This window comes from Rosa chinensis, chromosome 3 (genome assembly GCF_002994745.2).
Source record: "Rosa chinensis cultivar Old Blush chromosome 3, RchiOBHm-V2, whole genome shotgun sequence".
NCBI lineage: Eukaryota > Viridiplantae > Streptophyta > Magnoliopsida > Rosales > Rosaceae > Rosa > Rosa chinensis.
In genome coordinates, this window is record NC_037090.1 from 21,433,864 (window position 1) to 21,452,806 (window position 18,943).

The 18,943-nt window shown below is 40.2% G+C and overlaps 1 protein-coding gene across 1 annotated transcript; it reads right to left on the minus strand.

Annotated features, from left to right (window-relative positions):
• Positions 1–5,940: 5,940 nt before the first annotated feature.
• On the minus strand, positions 5,941–6,978 carry LOC112193160 (NDR1/HIN1-like protein 10). Its single transcript, XM_024333222.2, has one exon. The coding sequence runs from the start codon at positions 6,846–6,848 to the stop codon at positions 6,165–6,167; it is 684 nt and encodes a 227-aa protein (XP_024188990.1). The 5' UTR covers positions 6,849–6,978; the 3' UTR covers positions 5,941–6,164.
• Positions 6,979–18,943: the final 11,965 nt, after the last annotated feature.

An 18,943-nucleotide genomic window follows, 5' to 3' on the forward strand; every position in this document is an offset into this window, starting at 1 on the left:
CGGCACCACGAGCTTCCGCTCACGAGCTAACCGCTCATGCCTTCGCGGCACCCTCGAGCTTCCCGCTCACGCCTTCGCAGCTCCCCCTAGCTTCCTCTCACGCCTTCGCGGCACCCCCGAGCTTCCCGCTCATGAGCTTCCTCTCATGCCTTCCCAGCAACCCTTGAGTTTTCGCTCATGCCTTCCCGGCAACCCTTGAGTTTCTGCTCATGCCTTCCCCGCAACCCATGAGCTTCCCATTTATGCCTTCCCGGCAACCCTTGAGCTTCCCCCTCATGCCTTCCCGGCAACCCTTGAGCTTCCCGCTCATGCCTTCCCGGCAACCCACGAGCTTCCCGCTCATGCCTTCCCGGCAACCCACGAGCTTCCGCTTATGCCTTCCCGGCAACCCACGAGCTTCCGCTCATGCCTTCCTGGCAACCCTTGAGTTTCCGCTCATGCCTTCCCGGCAACCCTTGAGCTTCCCACTCATGCCTTCCCGGCAACCCACGAGCTTCCGCTCCTGCCTTCCTGACAACCCCTGAGTTTCCGCTCATGCCTTCCCAGCAACCCTTGAGCTTCCCGCTCATGCCTTCCTTGCTACCCTTGAGTTTCCGCTCATGCCTTCTCGGCAACCTTGGAGCTTCCCGCTCATGCCTTCCTGGCAACCCACGAGCTTCCCGCTCATGCCTTCCCAGGCAACCCACGAGCTTCCCGCTCATGCCTCCCAGGCAACACAATCGTTCACGTATTCATCATTCACGAATTACAAACGTTACCTTTGCAGCGCTCATACAACTTACATTTATCATATGCAATCCATGTGCTCACACGACCATACGCACTCTCGAGTTTGTACGTCATAATCGATCGTACTCGGCGCCATTCGCATATATACATCAACATGTATCATGCACCCCGTACGTTCATATATGCCAACGCATATAAATGCAACTCACATTTGTTGCCCAATGCAACGAGCATCCTACATATGCCTGTTTTTTGTCTTTGTTTTGCAGGTTAACGAGTCTCTTATTGCTTACGGAGTTCGGGGACTTGTAGGGGCTCCGTACCGCCCGGTTACTTATGCTTGATGACTTCATGATTATAACTCCCCAACCAAGAAGCTCCTCTTACTTGGGGACTTCGGGGACTTGTAGATACCTCTACTGGCATGACTAGTTTGCTATCTCACCAAGCATAAGTAACACCCTCTTTGGGACACCCACAAGCTATGGTGAGGCCCAACCGCTACTTATATCTTGTAGCTCTATGTTCAAGCTACGCTACGGTATCCGGAAGTCGTAAATCCATCGCCGGGAAGCCACCTTCCCGGCCTTGCCAAGTTGCCTCCATAATAGGCCTTTCTAAGACTAGAATAGTGGTTTTGCATCCCACATCTAAGAAAATGTAAAGGAGATGGCTTCCTTCACCTATAAAAGGAATGCCTCCTCCCACTTCAAGAGGATCCCCATTACATCTTTTGTAATCCCTTTGGGCCGCAAGGCTCAACACACTAGTGTAACATTCAAGTGGACGTAGTTTCCCGCTAAGGCGGGAGACGAACCACTATACATCTCGTGTCACACTCTCTCTCTCTCTCTAAAGCTAACTAGAGACCCCCATGGTCACTAACGTTAACAGCAGATTTGTTCACTAAATCACTGCCTAAGGCCACATTTGAGAAACATGTGAAAAGCATAGGAATGCGAAGACTTTCCAAGCTTGCTTGATTAATGTAAAGATCAGGGGGAGGTGTAGACGTCAGGGGGAGTCTAACACACACATGTCATCCTCAAATGTAAAAGGTGCGTTGTGCTCTTTTCCTTCCACCAAGGTGTATTTTTGTCCCACAGGGTTTTTATTGTTACTAGGCAAGGTTTTTAATGAGGTAACAACTCATGCACCATTTCATCTTTGACTTGGCACAAGGGGGAGTGTTAAAGGAAAAAACATATTGTGTGTCTTCGTCAAAACAACTGACTGAGAGGGAATCAAAGAATCAGTTGTTACCATCAATTAGCACAATTACTGATCAATCATCATTTAGTATCATTAATGTAATCGATATTTCCGTTGTAATTCTATCCCTATATAAAGAGACTATGAAATGAAATGAGTAGACCATTCCAATTATCATTTTACTTTTACACTAAGGTTGTATAATTAGGCCTTATTTGGTATGTAGAACTGAGACTTTAGGAAGGAGAAATAAATCATTTTCTTTGTTATTTTTTTAATTCCTTTTTAAAAGAAATAAAAATTTTATAATCATTGTTCTTGACTTTATCGACTTCATGAGCCATGTCTTCCCAATTTCCATCTAGTAGAGCTACCTTGTTACAATTTCTAGGGTGGAAGAGACTTTTTAAATGTAACAATCTTTCAACCGCATCTTGATATCTTCTATAATGAATCCCTTTTCGCCTAATTGATAATCTGCGGAAGTGACCAAGCTCTCTACCTTTTTCCTACCATCTTCAACTTCCAAGGAGACAATGCATGCATGCATCCAAATCAACCTAATCCCTAAAAAGCCATGAGTTCAGTTATTAAAGGGAAGCAAGTTCATGGGATTGCAGCTCTCAAACCTCTTTTGTTATTCCTCCTTGTTGAGAATCTGAATCTCACATAAATAAATAAATGAGGACATTGCAAATGTATTTATAAGGACTTAGTATCAACATTGCCGATTGGTTTTTGTTATAAATCTCTGATTACTTTATCATGGTATCATAATAAATTAACCCACATACAAATGTTTTCCAGCCACATGGGCTTCATATCACTCAAAATAAGTTATTTATTTGTATGGCTTAAATATTTGCTACATGTGCGAAAGGGTATTGATAATGTAAATTTTACATTGATATATGGGGACCTTAGTTACAAATGTATTTATAAAGATTTAGATATTTTCAACCATTGCCAATTAGTATTGGTCGTGAATTACCTCTTACTTTATCATCCATATCAATGCTACATCGATATTAGCTTTTATATCCCTATCTCAAGTAGCTTGTATATCCCTATCTCTCAAGTAGTTGCAACTACAGTTTCTACTCACCTTTGGGGTAGCAATATTAGAGTCTGTTGATTTCATAACCCCAAGATTTGGTCTTCTAAGATTGCAGCAATTGTGTAAAGTATGGTTTCTATCATTCCAAAGTTGCCAACAGATGTAGGAAAAAAAAAAGCTCAAATGCGGTTTTGGTTAGGTGTTTTCTGTTTTCTAATTAGATGAAGATAGAATCAAGAAGTTTGAATGATGGCAAAGAAAATTGGTGGCGATAGTTGACAATAGATGGGTGATGGTTGGCAATGGATTGATGACAGATGGCGATGGATTGATGGTAGTTGGCAATGGATTAGGATGATTAGTATACGATGAATTGGTAACGATTAACAACAGAGTGATGATGCTTAACAATTAGTTTGCGGCGGTTAGTGATAGATGAGAACAATTGGTCAAATAATCCATCTCCATCTCATAGGACTGATAGGAGGGAGGAATGAAGGCATGGATTGTGCGTGTGTATTTTTGATGAAATGTATTGAACGTCCTTAAATTGCTTCTTATTGTTATTTAGATAATTCAAGAAGCAATGGAAATACGTTCAATCCATTCCAAGTAAGAAGGAACAGAAAAACATTTCAAATTTTCCCATCTTTCCATTCTGAGCAACCAAATGAAACTGTAGAAAAACTAACGGGACTTTTAATTTTCCAAGCTAGTTGGAAATACGAGACTAAATAGGACAAGAAATCATCATGCACAAACATCACCTCCACCACGATAGACTGTGTTGCAATCATCTTCATCGTTTAGCCTCCAATCTTCTTCCACGTACATCGGTCCAATTATCTTGATGATCGACTTTCTTGACTTCGTGGCTATAGAGGAGAAACTTTTTATTAGCAAGTCATATTAAACAACGACAAGTTTGGTTAATGGTCAACTATTGCACTGATATTGTTTCAAATTCACTACATATTAGGTGTTAGATTACTTTTAAAAAGTCTTGTACAATTAGGAGTAAGTCACTGACTTACAAGTTACTTCCTTTGGAGCAAGAGGCGCCCCATTATTGAAAAGATAAGAAGCAAGTATTGGCTGAGAGGCCTAAGCCTACCCGGGTCCAAATTGTCACCATGAGTAAGCATATCAAAGACAGAAAAGATCCGATCCCAAACAAAGTAGTCAGTAGTCACTACCATGAGAATAGAGTAGTTCTGCGTATGTTCAGTCACTACCATGAGGAAAGAGTAGCTCTGCTTATGTTCTTTTTAGTGTATTAATTTATGATAGTTTGATATTGCTTATTAAGTAATCCAGCTCCTGAATCCTATGTCACACTTAACACCAAATACAACATAATATTACAGTAATCCAATCCAATATATTTGGGTTGCTAAACGAGGCCTTTTAAGTTTGTTTCCCAAACACCTCACTTCAGCTTTCTGTTGGATTTTTAGGAAGTTCGGTCCCAGCCGTGGGTTGTCTCAGTATTTTGGGCTCTCGTGGCCGTATCAACATTTATAAGATACCAATTCCAAATTTATCACTGTTTTGACATCTTCTTTTTCTTTCCATAGTTATGATAGCCACAAAATTTTATGACCTGTTCACCCAATGCTCGTTACTTATCATCAATTTTCGGTGCTAAACCTAGCAATGTGACAAAGAGCCAAACGACCCCATTGACCAGAATGAATCTAGCTATAGTACCAGATAAAATTTGTTCCTGAATATTGAATTAGGACGTGGATTATTTCAAATGCTCTTTCATACTTACTGCTAGCTCTAGTTTTGAATATATTCTATTTTGTATATACATGAAACTTAGGTTGAAGGAGTCGATAGCAGCCATCTCTAGTTGGCTAATCCACCATTGAATGAGCCACAAATAACAACTGCCCTGCAAAACAATTATTATAAAATGAATGTGCCAATTCTATTCTTTTTTTCTCCCACCTGCCAATTGAATCAAATAATTAGCCACCAAATCATGTTTGATTAGAAAACAATACTTTAGCGACTAGCTCCAACCTAGTCACATGCATATAATAGTGTGAAAACGTAAGAAGGCAATTGCATGAATTGGTTATGATGACCCTGCAAGAACAAACCCTGTGGCATGGCCTGCATTATTATCTGCATGAAGGTCTCGAAATTTAGCTTTGATTTTGATAATATTGTTTGGAGTATTGGAAAAAACCCATGCGATGCATTTGAGTATTAGGATTATAGAAGACAGCGAGGAGTATCTTTTTTGTACAGACAAGAAGTAGAACCGGCCATCTTGTTTTTCAATATGATGCCTTCTCAATTCTCATTATGCCCAATTAGCCCATGTGACATAATTCACAAGAAGGAGAAGCTAACATGAGTTGCTCACCATGTCTCTCTATATTCATTGACTTTATTCTATATACAACCGTTGCATTAATAATAAGTTTTTATGTACATTCACCCATCAACGTCAATAATGAACGGCTATATTTTTAGGCCATGATTTTAAAGTGGCTAGTGGCTTTCAATTGAATTGGTCTTTTGTTTTTTTTTCGAAAGATAAAAAATGAATTACAAACTAAACCCACTAAAACAGCCTAAACTTAAAGAGTCAGACAGAAACGCATTAGCCAGCAGGAAGGGGTAGAGAACGATCCCAATAGCAGAAGCGGCGACTGTATGTCCTAATTTGAATTTAGTCCCAACGTCAATAATGAATTAGGTTGTTTTAGTGGGTTTAGTTTGTTATTTCTTTTTCTTTTTTTTTTTATCTTTTGAATTGGTCTTTTGTTGTTTTGAATTTGTTCCCAAAGTCCCAATAGACAATGACTTCTTAAAAAATTGTAAATTACCGAAGACTTTAACGTTTATAACTTTATCCATTTTGAAAGCAAAGAGACGTTGCAAAGTATAACCAGACATCAAAATCATAATAAGAGTCATGGAGATAGCAAAGCACTAACCACTAAAGTCGTCATTTATTTATAGTCCAAAGATCTGATCACTAAATCGTCATCATATACTCATAATCTGTGTATAAACGAGATATAATAGTAATAATAACGCCAAAAAAAGAAACAAAAGAATAGTGACAAAAGCAAATGCGAAAAGATAAGAAGAGACTGGATCGGATCTCTTCCTCGGCCGCCGTAGATGATCAGCTAGAAGGACTCTAATTGAAGTAATCAATTTTGCACCTCTTGGTCTCAAAAGTAGTTGCCGAATTCCCATTCGTACTCAAAGGAACCTTCAAGTCACATTCAACTCTGGGCTTGAACTTTCCGGTCTTGATCCGACCGAACTTGAACCGGATCCTCAAGTAAAGCTTCATCTCAATCTCGTAAACTCCTTCACTCGTCTGCTTTTGATACTCCGACTGCAAATTGGACCCAACAAGCAACTGCTGTCCATTGAACACGGGGTTCAAAACGTTGGTGGTTTTGTGTCCTTGGTAAAACGGGGTGAGAGTGATCGTGCTGAACCTCTGGCCCTCGTAGTTAGCTCTGGCTTCGATGCGGTCGTAGTAGATGCCGAGCTTTTTGTTAGGGTTTCGGATGGTGAGGTTGAGGCCGAGGTTGTAGTGGAGGTTGTTGTCGGAGGAGTAGTTGAACTGGGTGAGGGCGGCGTCGGTGACGTGGAACTTGACACGGTTAGGTTTGACTATGAGCCAGAAGACGAAGAAGGCGAGGCCCATGAAGACGATGGCGGTGACGATGAGCTTGAAGACGAGGCCGAAGATACAGCTGCAGCAGCAGCCGAGGGGACCTCCGCCGCGGCCGACGCTTTGGTATGACTCCCTCTTGGGCGGGATGGATGGGCCGTAGTAGGCTCCATTCAAGCCTTGTTTCTCCGACATGGAAGCTGAAACTGAGAAAAGAGAAAAGACTATGGAAAGCTGGTCAATGAAATGGGGGTAAAAGAAGAGTGGAATATGAAGAAGCTGAGGTGAAGCGAGTTATATATATAGGAAAGTGGGAAATGAGGAATTGGTGGGCTGAGATATATATGTGTATATATATCTGTGTGTGTGTATAATAAGGAAGGAAATACGGCAAGAACGCGTTGGGTGGGTAAACAAAAATCAACGCGCTAGTTTACGTTTACGGAAGACATATAGCTAGCTCTTATCCGAGGCAGCGTGTGGATGTGGTTTGTGAACTCATTAGAATTAGAATGCGGGGATGTTTCTTCGTAGCTTCCATGGTGCCCCATCGATCGAGGTCGAGTCATTATTTGCTTGACTTCTGTGATGGTTCTTTTCGTAAGTCTATTATGGGCAAATGCCAATTGTGGGAGTTGAGATTAATCACGCTTGGCCGTTTGGACAAAGGACTATGAAAAGCGAGTAGGGAGTGTCCAAATTAGAGAACACGTCACTTGAATAGGCAAACATACACTTCTAAACGTTCACTATATATAGATGCTGTAGGGTGCCATTGTTTTGTGAATAAGAGCATAGAAATACCATTTTACCAAACATTTATTCCCAGAATACCAACCAAGGTAACTAGCTAGCCAGGTAGGGAACGCAAATTTTGATGAAAGAAACTAACTCATTTAGTGGTTGTAGGTGCAATATTAACCTTTGTTCTCATGTTGACTTTGTGTCAATTCCTTTCAAAAACCGTTTTTTATGTTCTTGTTCACATGATTTTAAAACAAAACAAAAGTCATTAAACAAATGTTCAATTTTTAATTGCTTCCAATTTTTCATTTCTTTATGTTAAAGGAAAAACATATTGTGTGCCTTCGTCAAAGTGATTGACGGAAAGGGAATCAAGCAATTACCGATTAACATCAATCAACATGAATTACGGACCAATCAGTAGTTAATGTCATCATTGTAATTGTTCTTTCCATTGTAATTCTCTCCCTATATAAAAGGGTTATGAAATGAAATGAGTAGACCAATTCCAATTGGCATTTTACTTTTACACGTTATCAGCACGCTCTGAGCCAAGAGCCAAGAAAAAAAATCTAGTTTTCTAGTTTCTTTCTTCTTCCGTGAAAAAAAATAAATAAATAAAATAAACCAAAACCTAGAAAAAAAAATTTCTGCCGCCACCAACAAACAAAAAAAAAAAATATTCAATTCCCCAGCGCCGGCAACGCCTCTGCCGTGCGCCTTGCAGCCTCCCAAAACCGGCCTGCCTCACAGCCGGTTCGTTCCACAGCCAGCGAACCCCACGGCCTCGCAGCACCCATCCCCGCGCACAGCAGCACACAGATCCAGCACTCTTGCAGCAGCCTTTCTGCACCCGCGCCATGCCCTGCAGCGGCTCTGCACCCGCGCCATGCCCTGGACCGGCTCTGTCCGATCGGGGACCTCAAGCCCACACCGGCTCCGTCCATATCAGCAGCAACCCATCTGCACAGCCCCCGCTGCAAAGCATCAGCCACCGCCTGCGCACACAACCTACGACCTGCGCAGCCCAGCATCTGCCACAGCGCCTGCAGCAGCCCTTCACCAATCGCTGCCCATCCCCGCGAGGCCCCTCGCCCATCCCTGTGCCCATACACCGCAGCTCGCCTTCAACCTTGCAGCCCCGCCTTCAGGGTGTCCCAGATCGGAGTCGTCGGCGCTGCCCCCACTGGTACACGAAAGGAACAGAAAAAAACAAAAACAACAAAGAAGAAGACACGAAAAAAAAAAAAAAACAAAGAAGAAGAAGCGAAAAAAAAACCCCGGTCCAAAGAACAGGACCCGGCCCAAGAAAAAAAGTGGTAATTGAAAAAAAAAAAAGGGGCTCTGCAGCCCAGCCAGAAAAAGAAAAAAAAAAACAGGCCTTGCGGCCCAGAAAAAAGTGGAACAGAAAAGAAAAAATAAGGCCCCTGCGGCCCAAAAAAAAAAAAAAGAAGAAGAAACAGGCCCTGTGGCCCAGAAAAGAAGACAGAAAAAAAGGCCCAAAGAGACCCGGCCCAGCAAAAAAAAAAAAAAAAAAACAAACGAAAAAAATAATAAGGCCCACTGCTGATAAGATAAAGGAAGCGGCCCAGTTTTTCTTCTCAAGCACATCGCTACGCACGCTTGCATCAACACGCGCGTGCGCTAGGATTATTTTATTTTCTCGAAATCAAGTATGTTTTCCTTATTTTTATTTTATGATTTAACAAAACATGCTTTATACTTTATTGTTTATGCTTTTATTATATTTTGTTATTAAGCATGTTTTATTCGATAATATTAATCCTCTTACAGCATGCTTTGTTATTTATGTTTTAATTAATTATGTTTAAGCATGTTTCAATTATGCTATAGTTTATACTTTATTTTTTTGAACATGCCATACATATCTTGTTATATATTATTTATGCAATTGTGAGCATGTTTTGTGAATTTTATTTATGCTTATATAGTTATCCCTAAGCATGTCTTTAATTATGCTATTGTTTATATTTTATTTTACGCATGCTATATTATTGTTATTATTATGTGTAGCATATAATTTGTTGTATATTTGTGAAATTTGAGCATGTCATGTAGTTTATTTTTATATGCTATATTTAAATGTGCTATGATTATTTTTTTAATGCAACATATCAATACCGTTTGGCCATGATAATGAAAATTCATGCGCATTATAGACACACTAACTGTGATAAAGTATTTTCACATAGCATCGAAAAAAAAAATGTGTGACCATTACGAATCTTGGTCTTGAAATCTAATTCATACATTTGGAAAATAATTTACGTGGATGTCTTTATGACTGCGTAATTTATATCTTCTCTTTTGTTTTATGTAGATGGCTGATCCAACTCGACCTGAGTTTGACATCTTGGACTCAGAAGGACTTGAGTACCATCGTTGGGTTTCCGATATGGAAACTGCCTTTGTGGCAAAAGCCTACACTGCCACCATTACTGATCCCAAAGATGATGAACTATCTAATAAGGTGAAAGCAGATGCCTTAATTTTTCTGAGGCGACATATTGATCCTAGCCTACGCTGGGAGTACCTTCAGTTGAAGACACCCAAAGCACTATGGGATGCCCTTAAAGGACGTTTTGGGAACATTCACGATACTTTGCTCCCAGGACTGGCTGTTCAGTGGAATGGAATCCGCTTGCTTGACTATAAAAAGGTCAATGACTTCAACAAGGACATGTTGCGCTTAAAGGCACGTCTCAATTTCTGTGGAAGGGAAATCACAGAAGATGATATGATCTACAAGACTCTTACCACCTTTCCTAATTCAGCTTTTATACTAGCGAACCAGTATCAGTTGGATTATGACAACAAAAGAATCACAACTTTCAATAAGTTGATAAGCCTACTGCAAGTGGCTGAGAAACAAAATAAGATTCTCTTGAATAACAATGCCAGGCCCACTGGGACAAAGAAAATTCCCGAGGCTAATTATGGAAAAATGAAAGGTGGAAATAACTCCAATGTAAGGGGGTTTAGACGTGCTGATACCTACCCACGTGGCAACCATGCACCACGTGGAAAGGGACATGGGGATCATGGAAACAAGATGCAAAAGGAAAGAGTTGACAATGAACCATGCTATAGGTGTGGATTCATTGGGCATTGGTACAAGAACTGCCAAGCAAACAACAGAGTAGCAGCCAATTACAAGAGGTATAGAGAGTCTAAAGAACAAGTGGCTCACTATATGGAAGAAGGAGGTCATGACCTAGACGTCAACCTTACAGTTGCAGACTCCAATGGCAAAGAGGAACTTGCTAAGTCAATGGATGCTTTCAATCTTGACTAATCTGCTTTATTCATTTTATTTTCCAAAAACAGTTGTGAAGGCATGATGCCTCATTTTTAATTAGACTATTGTTTGGTCTTAAAGTTTATTTTCAATCATGGATTGATGAATAAGATTTCTGAACAAGACCTTGATTTGATTATCGTTGGCTTATTAATAAATTTCGAATTTTATTCTGAAGCACTGAATTTATTCAAATTTATTTTCTATACACATATTTACATGGTTCGACATAGCACTATAAAGATGTAAAGCAATACATCTAGAGAAAAATTATTAGAATGAAAAGAATATCATTCTACGCAAATAGAAATACTCTAAAGAATATGAGTTATATTTTCTAAATACCTCCCATTTATTTGTAGGAATGAATGGAGGAGAACTTGAGTGCTTAATTGATAGTGGGACTACCCACACAATATTAAGAAATAGGCAATTATTCATTGAACTAATAGCCTATAATTCCTCTGTGACTACGATGATTGGATTATCACAACTAATAAAAGGGCGAGGAACTGCCAAATTTTTGCTGCCTAATGGCGCAACATTTCAAGTCACAGACGCTCTATATGCACCTAGAGCTGATCGAACCTTGTTAAGTTTCAAAGATATTTGTGCCAACGGTTATCATGTAACAACACACCGTGAGAATGGAACTGAATACCTTGATATTAACTCTAATGAATGTGGAAAGAAACGCATTTTTAGAGAAACTTATGAGTCAATCTAGTGGACTGTACCTTACTACGATTTGGATCATTGAATCCTATATTGTCACCAACAATGAAATGTGGGACCCTGACTCATACAGGCTTTTGCATGACCGCCTACGGCACCAAGGTCGTGACATGATGATCCGTATTTTTAAAGAACTCACACGGACATCCCTTCTTTCGAGTGAAAAATAGGAGAAGAATCCGCCACACTGCAAGGTGTCGGTTCTAGTATGGCTCAAATGCAGCCATTACCTTCTGAAGTACCAGAAGCACTACCTCCCTCCCATTATGCCTCATTGACTATCTCAAAGGCACATCACTCGTTTTGCAAAGCCTGCTCTTTAGCAAAAACAGGATCGAGACCTTCCTATGCTAAAGATACAAAACAAAACATTCCATTCTTACAAAGGATACAAGGAGATATCTGTGGACCTATCCATCCAGAATACGGGTCATTCAAGCACTTTATGGTTCTGGTGGATGCTTCGACACACTGGTCACATGTCGTTTTATTGTCCACAAGAAATGCTGCATTTGTAAAACTCCTAGCACAGATTATAAGTTTAAGGGCTCACCACCCTGATCACCTTATCAAGTCTATAAGGCTTGATAATGCTAGAGTTTACATCAAAAGCATTTGATGATTATTGCATGTCTATCGGGATTGATGTAGAGCATCGTGTACCCCATGTGCATACACAAAATGGTCTCGCAGAAGCCACCATCGAAAGGCTACAGATGGTGGCTAGGGCATTGGTTATGCGCCCCAACCTGCCTATATTTGCCTGGGGTTATGCAATATTGCACGCAGCTTTACTTATTCGTTTAAGACCCACAGCTAGCCAACCATTTTCTGCATACCAGTTGGTAACTGGATATGAGCCTGACACCTCACACTTACGCATATTTGGTTGAGCAGTATATGTGCCTATTGCGCCCCCATAACGCACCACAATGGGTCCTCAGAGACGATTAAGTATTTATGTTGGATACGAATCCCCAACAATTATCTGCTATTTGGAATCCTTGACAGGCGATCTCTCTACCGCTAGATTTGCGGATTGTCACTTTGATGAGACAGTCTTCCCGTCGTTAGGGGGAGATAGGAAAAAGGATTTTCCAAGGAAACGACAGGAATTGTCGTGGTTTGTCCCCACTCTGTCTCATCTTGATCCCCGCACTTCATAAAGTGAAAGTGAAGTGAAAAGAATAATCGATCTTCAGAACGTAGCAGATTCGATGCCTGATGCATTTACTGATATCGTAAAAGTGACGAGATCACATATACCAGCTGCAAATGTGCCTGCAAGGTTAGAAGTCCCCAACAAGGGGCATGGTGCCGCAGATAGAGGCACTGCAATCGCACTTAGTGGAGGTGTGGTTGAGGCCGTGGCTCCCCAAGGAAGAGGGGGAGGTCACTTGGTTCGATTGACACTCACCCAAGGAAGAAGAGGGTGAGTAAGGCACAAACCAATCATCAATGTATAGAATCCCTCTCATGAGATTGTCTCTGATTATAGTTATGTCCATGAATCAATACTGGAGGACGCTCCGATGTTTAAAATGATTCCAGAGAACAAAGAAATCTCAGAGGATTATGAGAGTGCGTATGAGTTGATAGAAAGATCTTCCATACACATTGATGATATATACTGTTGCTCAAGGAATCATAGAGCACGATGATATCGAACCACGCTCTGTTGAAAAATGTCAACAAAGAGCAGATTGGCCTAAATGGAAAGAATCAATCCAGGTAGAATTAGATTCTCTGACAAAGAGACAGGTATTTGGTCAGGTAGTGCTAACCCCACCAAGTGTAAAGCCTATAGGACATAAATGAGTCTTTGTCAGGAAGCGTAATGAGAAGAATGAAGTCCTGAGGTACAAGGCTTGCCTTGTGGCGCAAGGTTTCTCACAACGCCCTGGAATTGACTACGAGGAGACATACTCTCCCGTAATGGACGTTAAAACGTTCCGCTACTTAGTTAGCTTAGTAATTTCAGAAGGACTGGAAATGCAGCTCATGGATGTGGTTACTGCATATCTCTATGGGGATCTAGATTCAAAGATATATATGAAAAGTGCCTAATGGCCTTACATTACCCAAGTCAAGTGACTCTAAACCACAGAGTGCGTTTGCAATTAAGTTGAAACGCTCACTTTACGGATTGAAACAATCCAGACGGATGTGGTATACCCGTCTAAGTGACTACTTGATTGGGAAGGGATATAAGAACGATGAATTATGCCCCTGCGTATTCATAAAGAAAACAAGTTCCGGATTTGCAATTGTAGTAGTATATGTCATAACTGGTACTCTTGATGAAATAAGAGAAACCGCGAGCTACTTGAAATCCGAATTTGAGATGAAGGATCTTGGGAAAACTCGATTCCATCTAGGCCTTGAACTAGAACACCGAGTTTGTGGAATATTAATCCACCAGTCTGCATATGTCCAAAAGTCAGGCGATATAACATGGACAAAGCACATCCTGCTAGCACTCCCATGATCGGTCGAAGTTTGGATGCAAGGAAAGATCCATTTCGTCCAAAGGAAGATGACGAAGAGGTGTTGGGAGCTGAAATTCCCTATCTAAGTACAATAGGCGCATTATTGCACTTAGGCATGTACTCGACCAGACATTGCATTCTCAATGAACTTGTTAGCTAAATTTAGCTCAGCGCCAACGCAGCGTCATTGGAATGGTATCAAGAACATCTTCGATACCTAAAAGGAACCATTGACTTGGGACTGTTTTTTCCCTACAGAGAGACAAGAGGGACCGCAGATGGAACTGCAATCTCTAAAGGAAATGTTGATGGCGAAAACGCCACTCACTACACTAAAACGCCAAATGACGTTTTGGTCGGTTTTGCTGATGCTGGATACGTATCTGACCCACATATCGTTCCCAAACTGGTTATGTATTTACCAATGGGAATACAGCGATATCTTGGAGATCAACCAAGAAAACCTTTATGGCTACCTCCTCGAACCACTCAGAGATCATTATTCTACATGAGGCGGTTCTTGAGTGTGTATGGTTAAAAACTATCATTGCACATATTCGAGGGACTAGTGGTTTGAGTTCTACCACTGAAGAGCCTACTTGCATTTACAAACACAATGCAGCTTGCATCGAACAGATGAAGCTAGGTTATATTAAGGGTGATAACACAAAACACATATCGCCAAAGTGTCCTATAATCAGCAACAACAGACTCTCCTCAAGATTCAAATGAATCAAGTAAGGTCTGAGGAGAATGTGGCAGATTTGTTCACCAAATCATTGCCTAAGGACATATTTGAGAAACATGTGAAAAGCATAGGAATGCGAAGACTTTCCAAGCTCCCTAGATTAATGCAAGTATCAGGGGGAGGTGTAGACGTCAGGGGGAGTCTAACACACACATGTCATACTCAAATGTAAAAGGTGCGTTGTGCTCTTTTCCTTCGACCAAGGTGTATTTTTGTCCCACAGGGTTTTTTTTGTTACTTGGCAAGGTTTTTAGTGAGGCAACAACTCATGCACCATTTCGTCTTTGACTTGGCACAAGGGGGAGTGTTAAAGGAAAAACATATTGTGTGCCTTCGTCAAAGTGATTGACGGAAAGGGAATCAAGCAATTACCGATTAACATCAATCAACATGAATTACGAACCAATCAGTAGTTAATGTCATCATTGTAATTGTTCTTTCCATTGTAATTCTCTCCCTATATAAAGGGGTTATGAAATGAAATGAGTAGACCAATTCCAATTGGCATTTTACTTTTACAATTTAGTGGTTGTAGGTGCAATATTAACCTTTGTTCTCATGTTGACTTTGTGTCAATTCCTTTCAAAAACCGTTTTTTATGTTCTTGTTCACATGATTTTAAAACAAAACAAAAGTCATTAAACAAATATCTGTTCAATTTTTAATTGCTTCCAATTTTTCATTTCTTTATGTACCTAATGCTTTGCAATGAAATAGCTACATTTGTTGTTTTAGATATGATATAGGAAGGGAACAACTGCACGGAACGTGGTATATAGAGTCCGGGTAACGTTGTCTAGCGTTTTTTCTTTTAGTAATCATTTTTCGGATTTTCGCTTCTCTTTGCATTCAAAGTATATTTGTGGTTGGTGTTATCGAAATGTATGTGTAACGCTGGTGGCCAAAGTAAATAACCAAGGTCGGTGACCAAAAAGAACAAAACGTTGTTTATTAGATTCAAAGGGAAATGGGGGTAATTCCATGTCTCATGTTGAAAATGAATCTTCGCCTCGAGGAAAGAATGGAGGCGGCTAGGGCCTGAGGAAAGAATCAAGGCGGCTAGGGCCTGAGGAAAGAATCGAGGTGGCCATGGCTCGAGGAAAGATTCAAGGCAACCAAGGCCCGAGGAAAGATTCGGGGCAGCCAGGGGTCGAGGAAAGATTCAGGACTGCCAGGGCTTGAGGAAATATTAAAGGCAAGATTCGAAACAGGCAGAGAATAGAAATTTCCTCTTAGGATGAGTGTCCAAAGAGATATTTGGGGGCATTGTGGGAGTGGTCAACTTTTGTTGGGCCCGCAATTAAGGCGATTAACTTTGTAGTTAATATAACATTAAATTTCAGTCATGAATGCGGCGATTATTATAAAAATAAACACCCAATGATTACAATTATAAGTGCGCAATGAATTACTGTTGTAAGTATGCAATGATTAATCGTTATTAGTGTAGCAATAATTGTCATCATAAGTGCAGAAATAAATGCAGCCATAAAAGCAGAAATAATGGCGGCTTGTCTCCCAAGTAAGTCATCGCCTATATTAAGGTGGCTCGACGTTGAGGTAAACCATCTCATTTCGATTTGTTTTACTCCACTCGGCTAAGAAATGTACTGACTTAGGCATCGGAGGGTTTTTTGCAGGTACCTCCCTCCTCCTCGAGCCGCGGTCAAACTTCAAGTCAACTCTCCAAGGAATTTTCTCGATCGTTCCCGCTCAGCTCCCGCTTCAGTCCGCATTCATTGGTGAGTCAAACTCCTCTACGGAATTTTTCGTCACCAACATCCTGTCACAATTTTCAACATCCATAAGAAATAAAGCCGTAAAAAATATCAAAATTTGCGTTACCTACCTGGTTAGCTAGTTACCTTGGTTGGTATTCTGGGAATAAATGTTTGGTAAAAGGGTATTTCTATGCTCTTCACAAAACAAATGTCACCCCTACAGCATCTATATAGTGAACGTTTAGAAGAAATGTGACAAAACAAAGAAACTAACTCAAATTTTGCGTCATCACAAAACAAATGGCACCCTTCAGTTTCTTTCAATTTAACAAACAAAGGTTAAGAAACTAAATGTTGTCACATTTATTAGTTAGTTTCAAGGCGCCCTTTGTTTTGTGAAGAACAAAGAAATATAAAATATAACAAATTACATATAAGTTATTGATAAAAGATGACTTAACAAATACATCCTCTAAAGATTGAGTTAAATATATAAGGACTAAATTTTACAAATAAAGACAATGCGCTCTTCACTTGCCACATGTCATAAGTTAATTTACTTTTTTACCCTTGACTACTTCTTTTGACTTCCAATCCTCTTATGTTACTTTTTTTTTTTTCTGAGAATAATTCATTTAGGGTTAAATACTGTTTAGTCCCTGTACTTTGCCTCTCTCATCTTTTCAATCTCTGACATTCTAATTTAATCTAAAAACTCCCTGATCTCAAAAATTCCCTCTAATAGGTCCATTCCGCGTCAAATTAGGAGTTGGCATTGGGTTAAATGTCAAATATACCCCTATGTTATTTCTTTTTTCCTTTTTAATTTCTTTTTTTCCTTTTCCTTTTTAATTTATTTTTTTCTTTTTCCTTTTTAATTTATTTTTTATTTTTCTTTTTTTCCTTTTTAATTTCTTTTTTTTCTTTTTTTCTTTTTTCATTTTTCATTTTTCATTTTCCTTTTTAATGACCATCGTATCCTGCTGCAGCAGTAGCGCCACGTCGGCGAACCAATCCAAATCGGCCCGAAACCTCAATTATTGTTCTCCACGCCGACGGCCATTTTTCTTTTCCATCACTATTCTTCTTCTTCACTTCTGGTTTTGGTCAACTTGGCCATCAAAAACCACCATTTCAACCAAACCCAAAATTCAAATCACCATTTTGAGCAAGACCCAAAAACCTCAAAGTTTGAAAAAATGGTAGTTTTTAGTGAAAAGTTTCCAAATTGAGGCCTGATGTGGAGAGAGAAAGTGAGATTTGAGTGGGAGAGAGAGAAGTAGGCTGTGAAAACAAGAGGGGAGTGGTTGAGCGGCGAATTTCCGAGCTGATTGGGATCTGCTTATGTTTGAGAGATGGCGTCGGCGACGATGGAGACCAGGGCGGATCCGTTAAGAGATAACGGAGGGAGATGGCTTCAGAGAAGGTGAAGAAGTGATTGATCAGCTCCTAGCCTCTTGCTTTTGCTTGATGTCCATCTATACACCGCCAAGCTAGGTCTTTGCTGGGTTTGGTTTCAATTTGGGGAGAGAAACAGATGGGTTGTGGAGTTTGATCAGAATGAGATTGGTGGGTTGAGGAAGGAGAAACTAGGCAGAACGAAAAGAAAAAAAAAAGGAAAAAAAAATTAAAAAGGAACAAGAAAAAAAGAAGAAAAATCAAAAAAGAAATTTAAAAGGAAAATAAAAAAGAAAAAAAAAGAAATTAAAAAGGAAAAAAAGAAATTAAAAAGGAAAAAGAAAAAAAAAAGAAATAACAGAGGGGTATATTGGACATTTCACCCACAACTCCTAATTTGACGCGGAAGGGACCTATTGGAGGGAAATTGTGAGGTCAGGGAGTTTTTAGATTAAATTAGAATGTCAGGAACTGAAATGATGAGAGAGGCAAAGTACATGGACTAAACAGTATTTAACCCATTCATTTATATTGTTATAAGTGAAATACGAAAGTTACTGTTGATGGTAATTAGTATACACATGAAAAGTTACTGTGGGTAGGTCAGAAACCTACCCAGCCACTTTTCTCTCCCTTCCTCTCTCTCCCCCGCGTTGGCCCTCTCCCGTTTTTCCTTGATTTCTCCAGCATCCGGCAACCAAACGGTGCTCCACCACCCATAAAATAACCGTCTCTTTCTCCTCTACACGTTGGTACTCGTGGATCACGGAGATTTGGCCAGAAAGCCATCAATTTTGGCCAAAACGGTCACTGTAGTAGTTGTGTTCTCAGGCAAAATTCTCCAATTTCCAGCCACTTTTGGAAGTGAAACTAGTCCTATTAGGAGTGCCTTGAGTCACTGATCATCTTCCCTCAAAGCTTCTAGCTAAAATTCTCACTGTGGAAGGAGAATTTGAAGGATTTCCAAATCGGTGAGTTTGGAAAGTGATGAAACATGGTTTAGGGTTTGAGTATTGGACAGTGGTAGTGCCGTAAATTATTATGAAACTCAAGTATTTTAGTCATTTGCCATTAAAATTGGGAATCAGGCTTGATTTATTTGGCTTTTGGGCTTGGGCTCATGTCCTTATTTGTAT

Bases quoted from the DNA above. Each gene is read 5' to 3' on its own strand.
- LOC112193160 (XM_024333222.2), bottom strand. From the start codon at position 6,848: ATGTCGGAGAAACAAGGCTTGAATGGAGCCTACTACGGCCCATCCATC.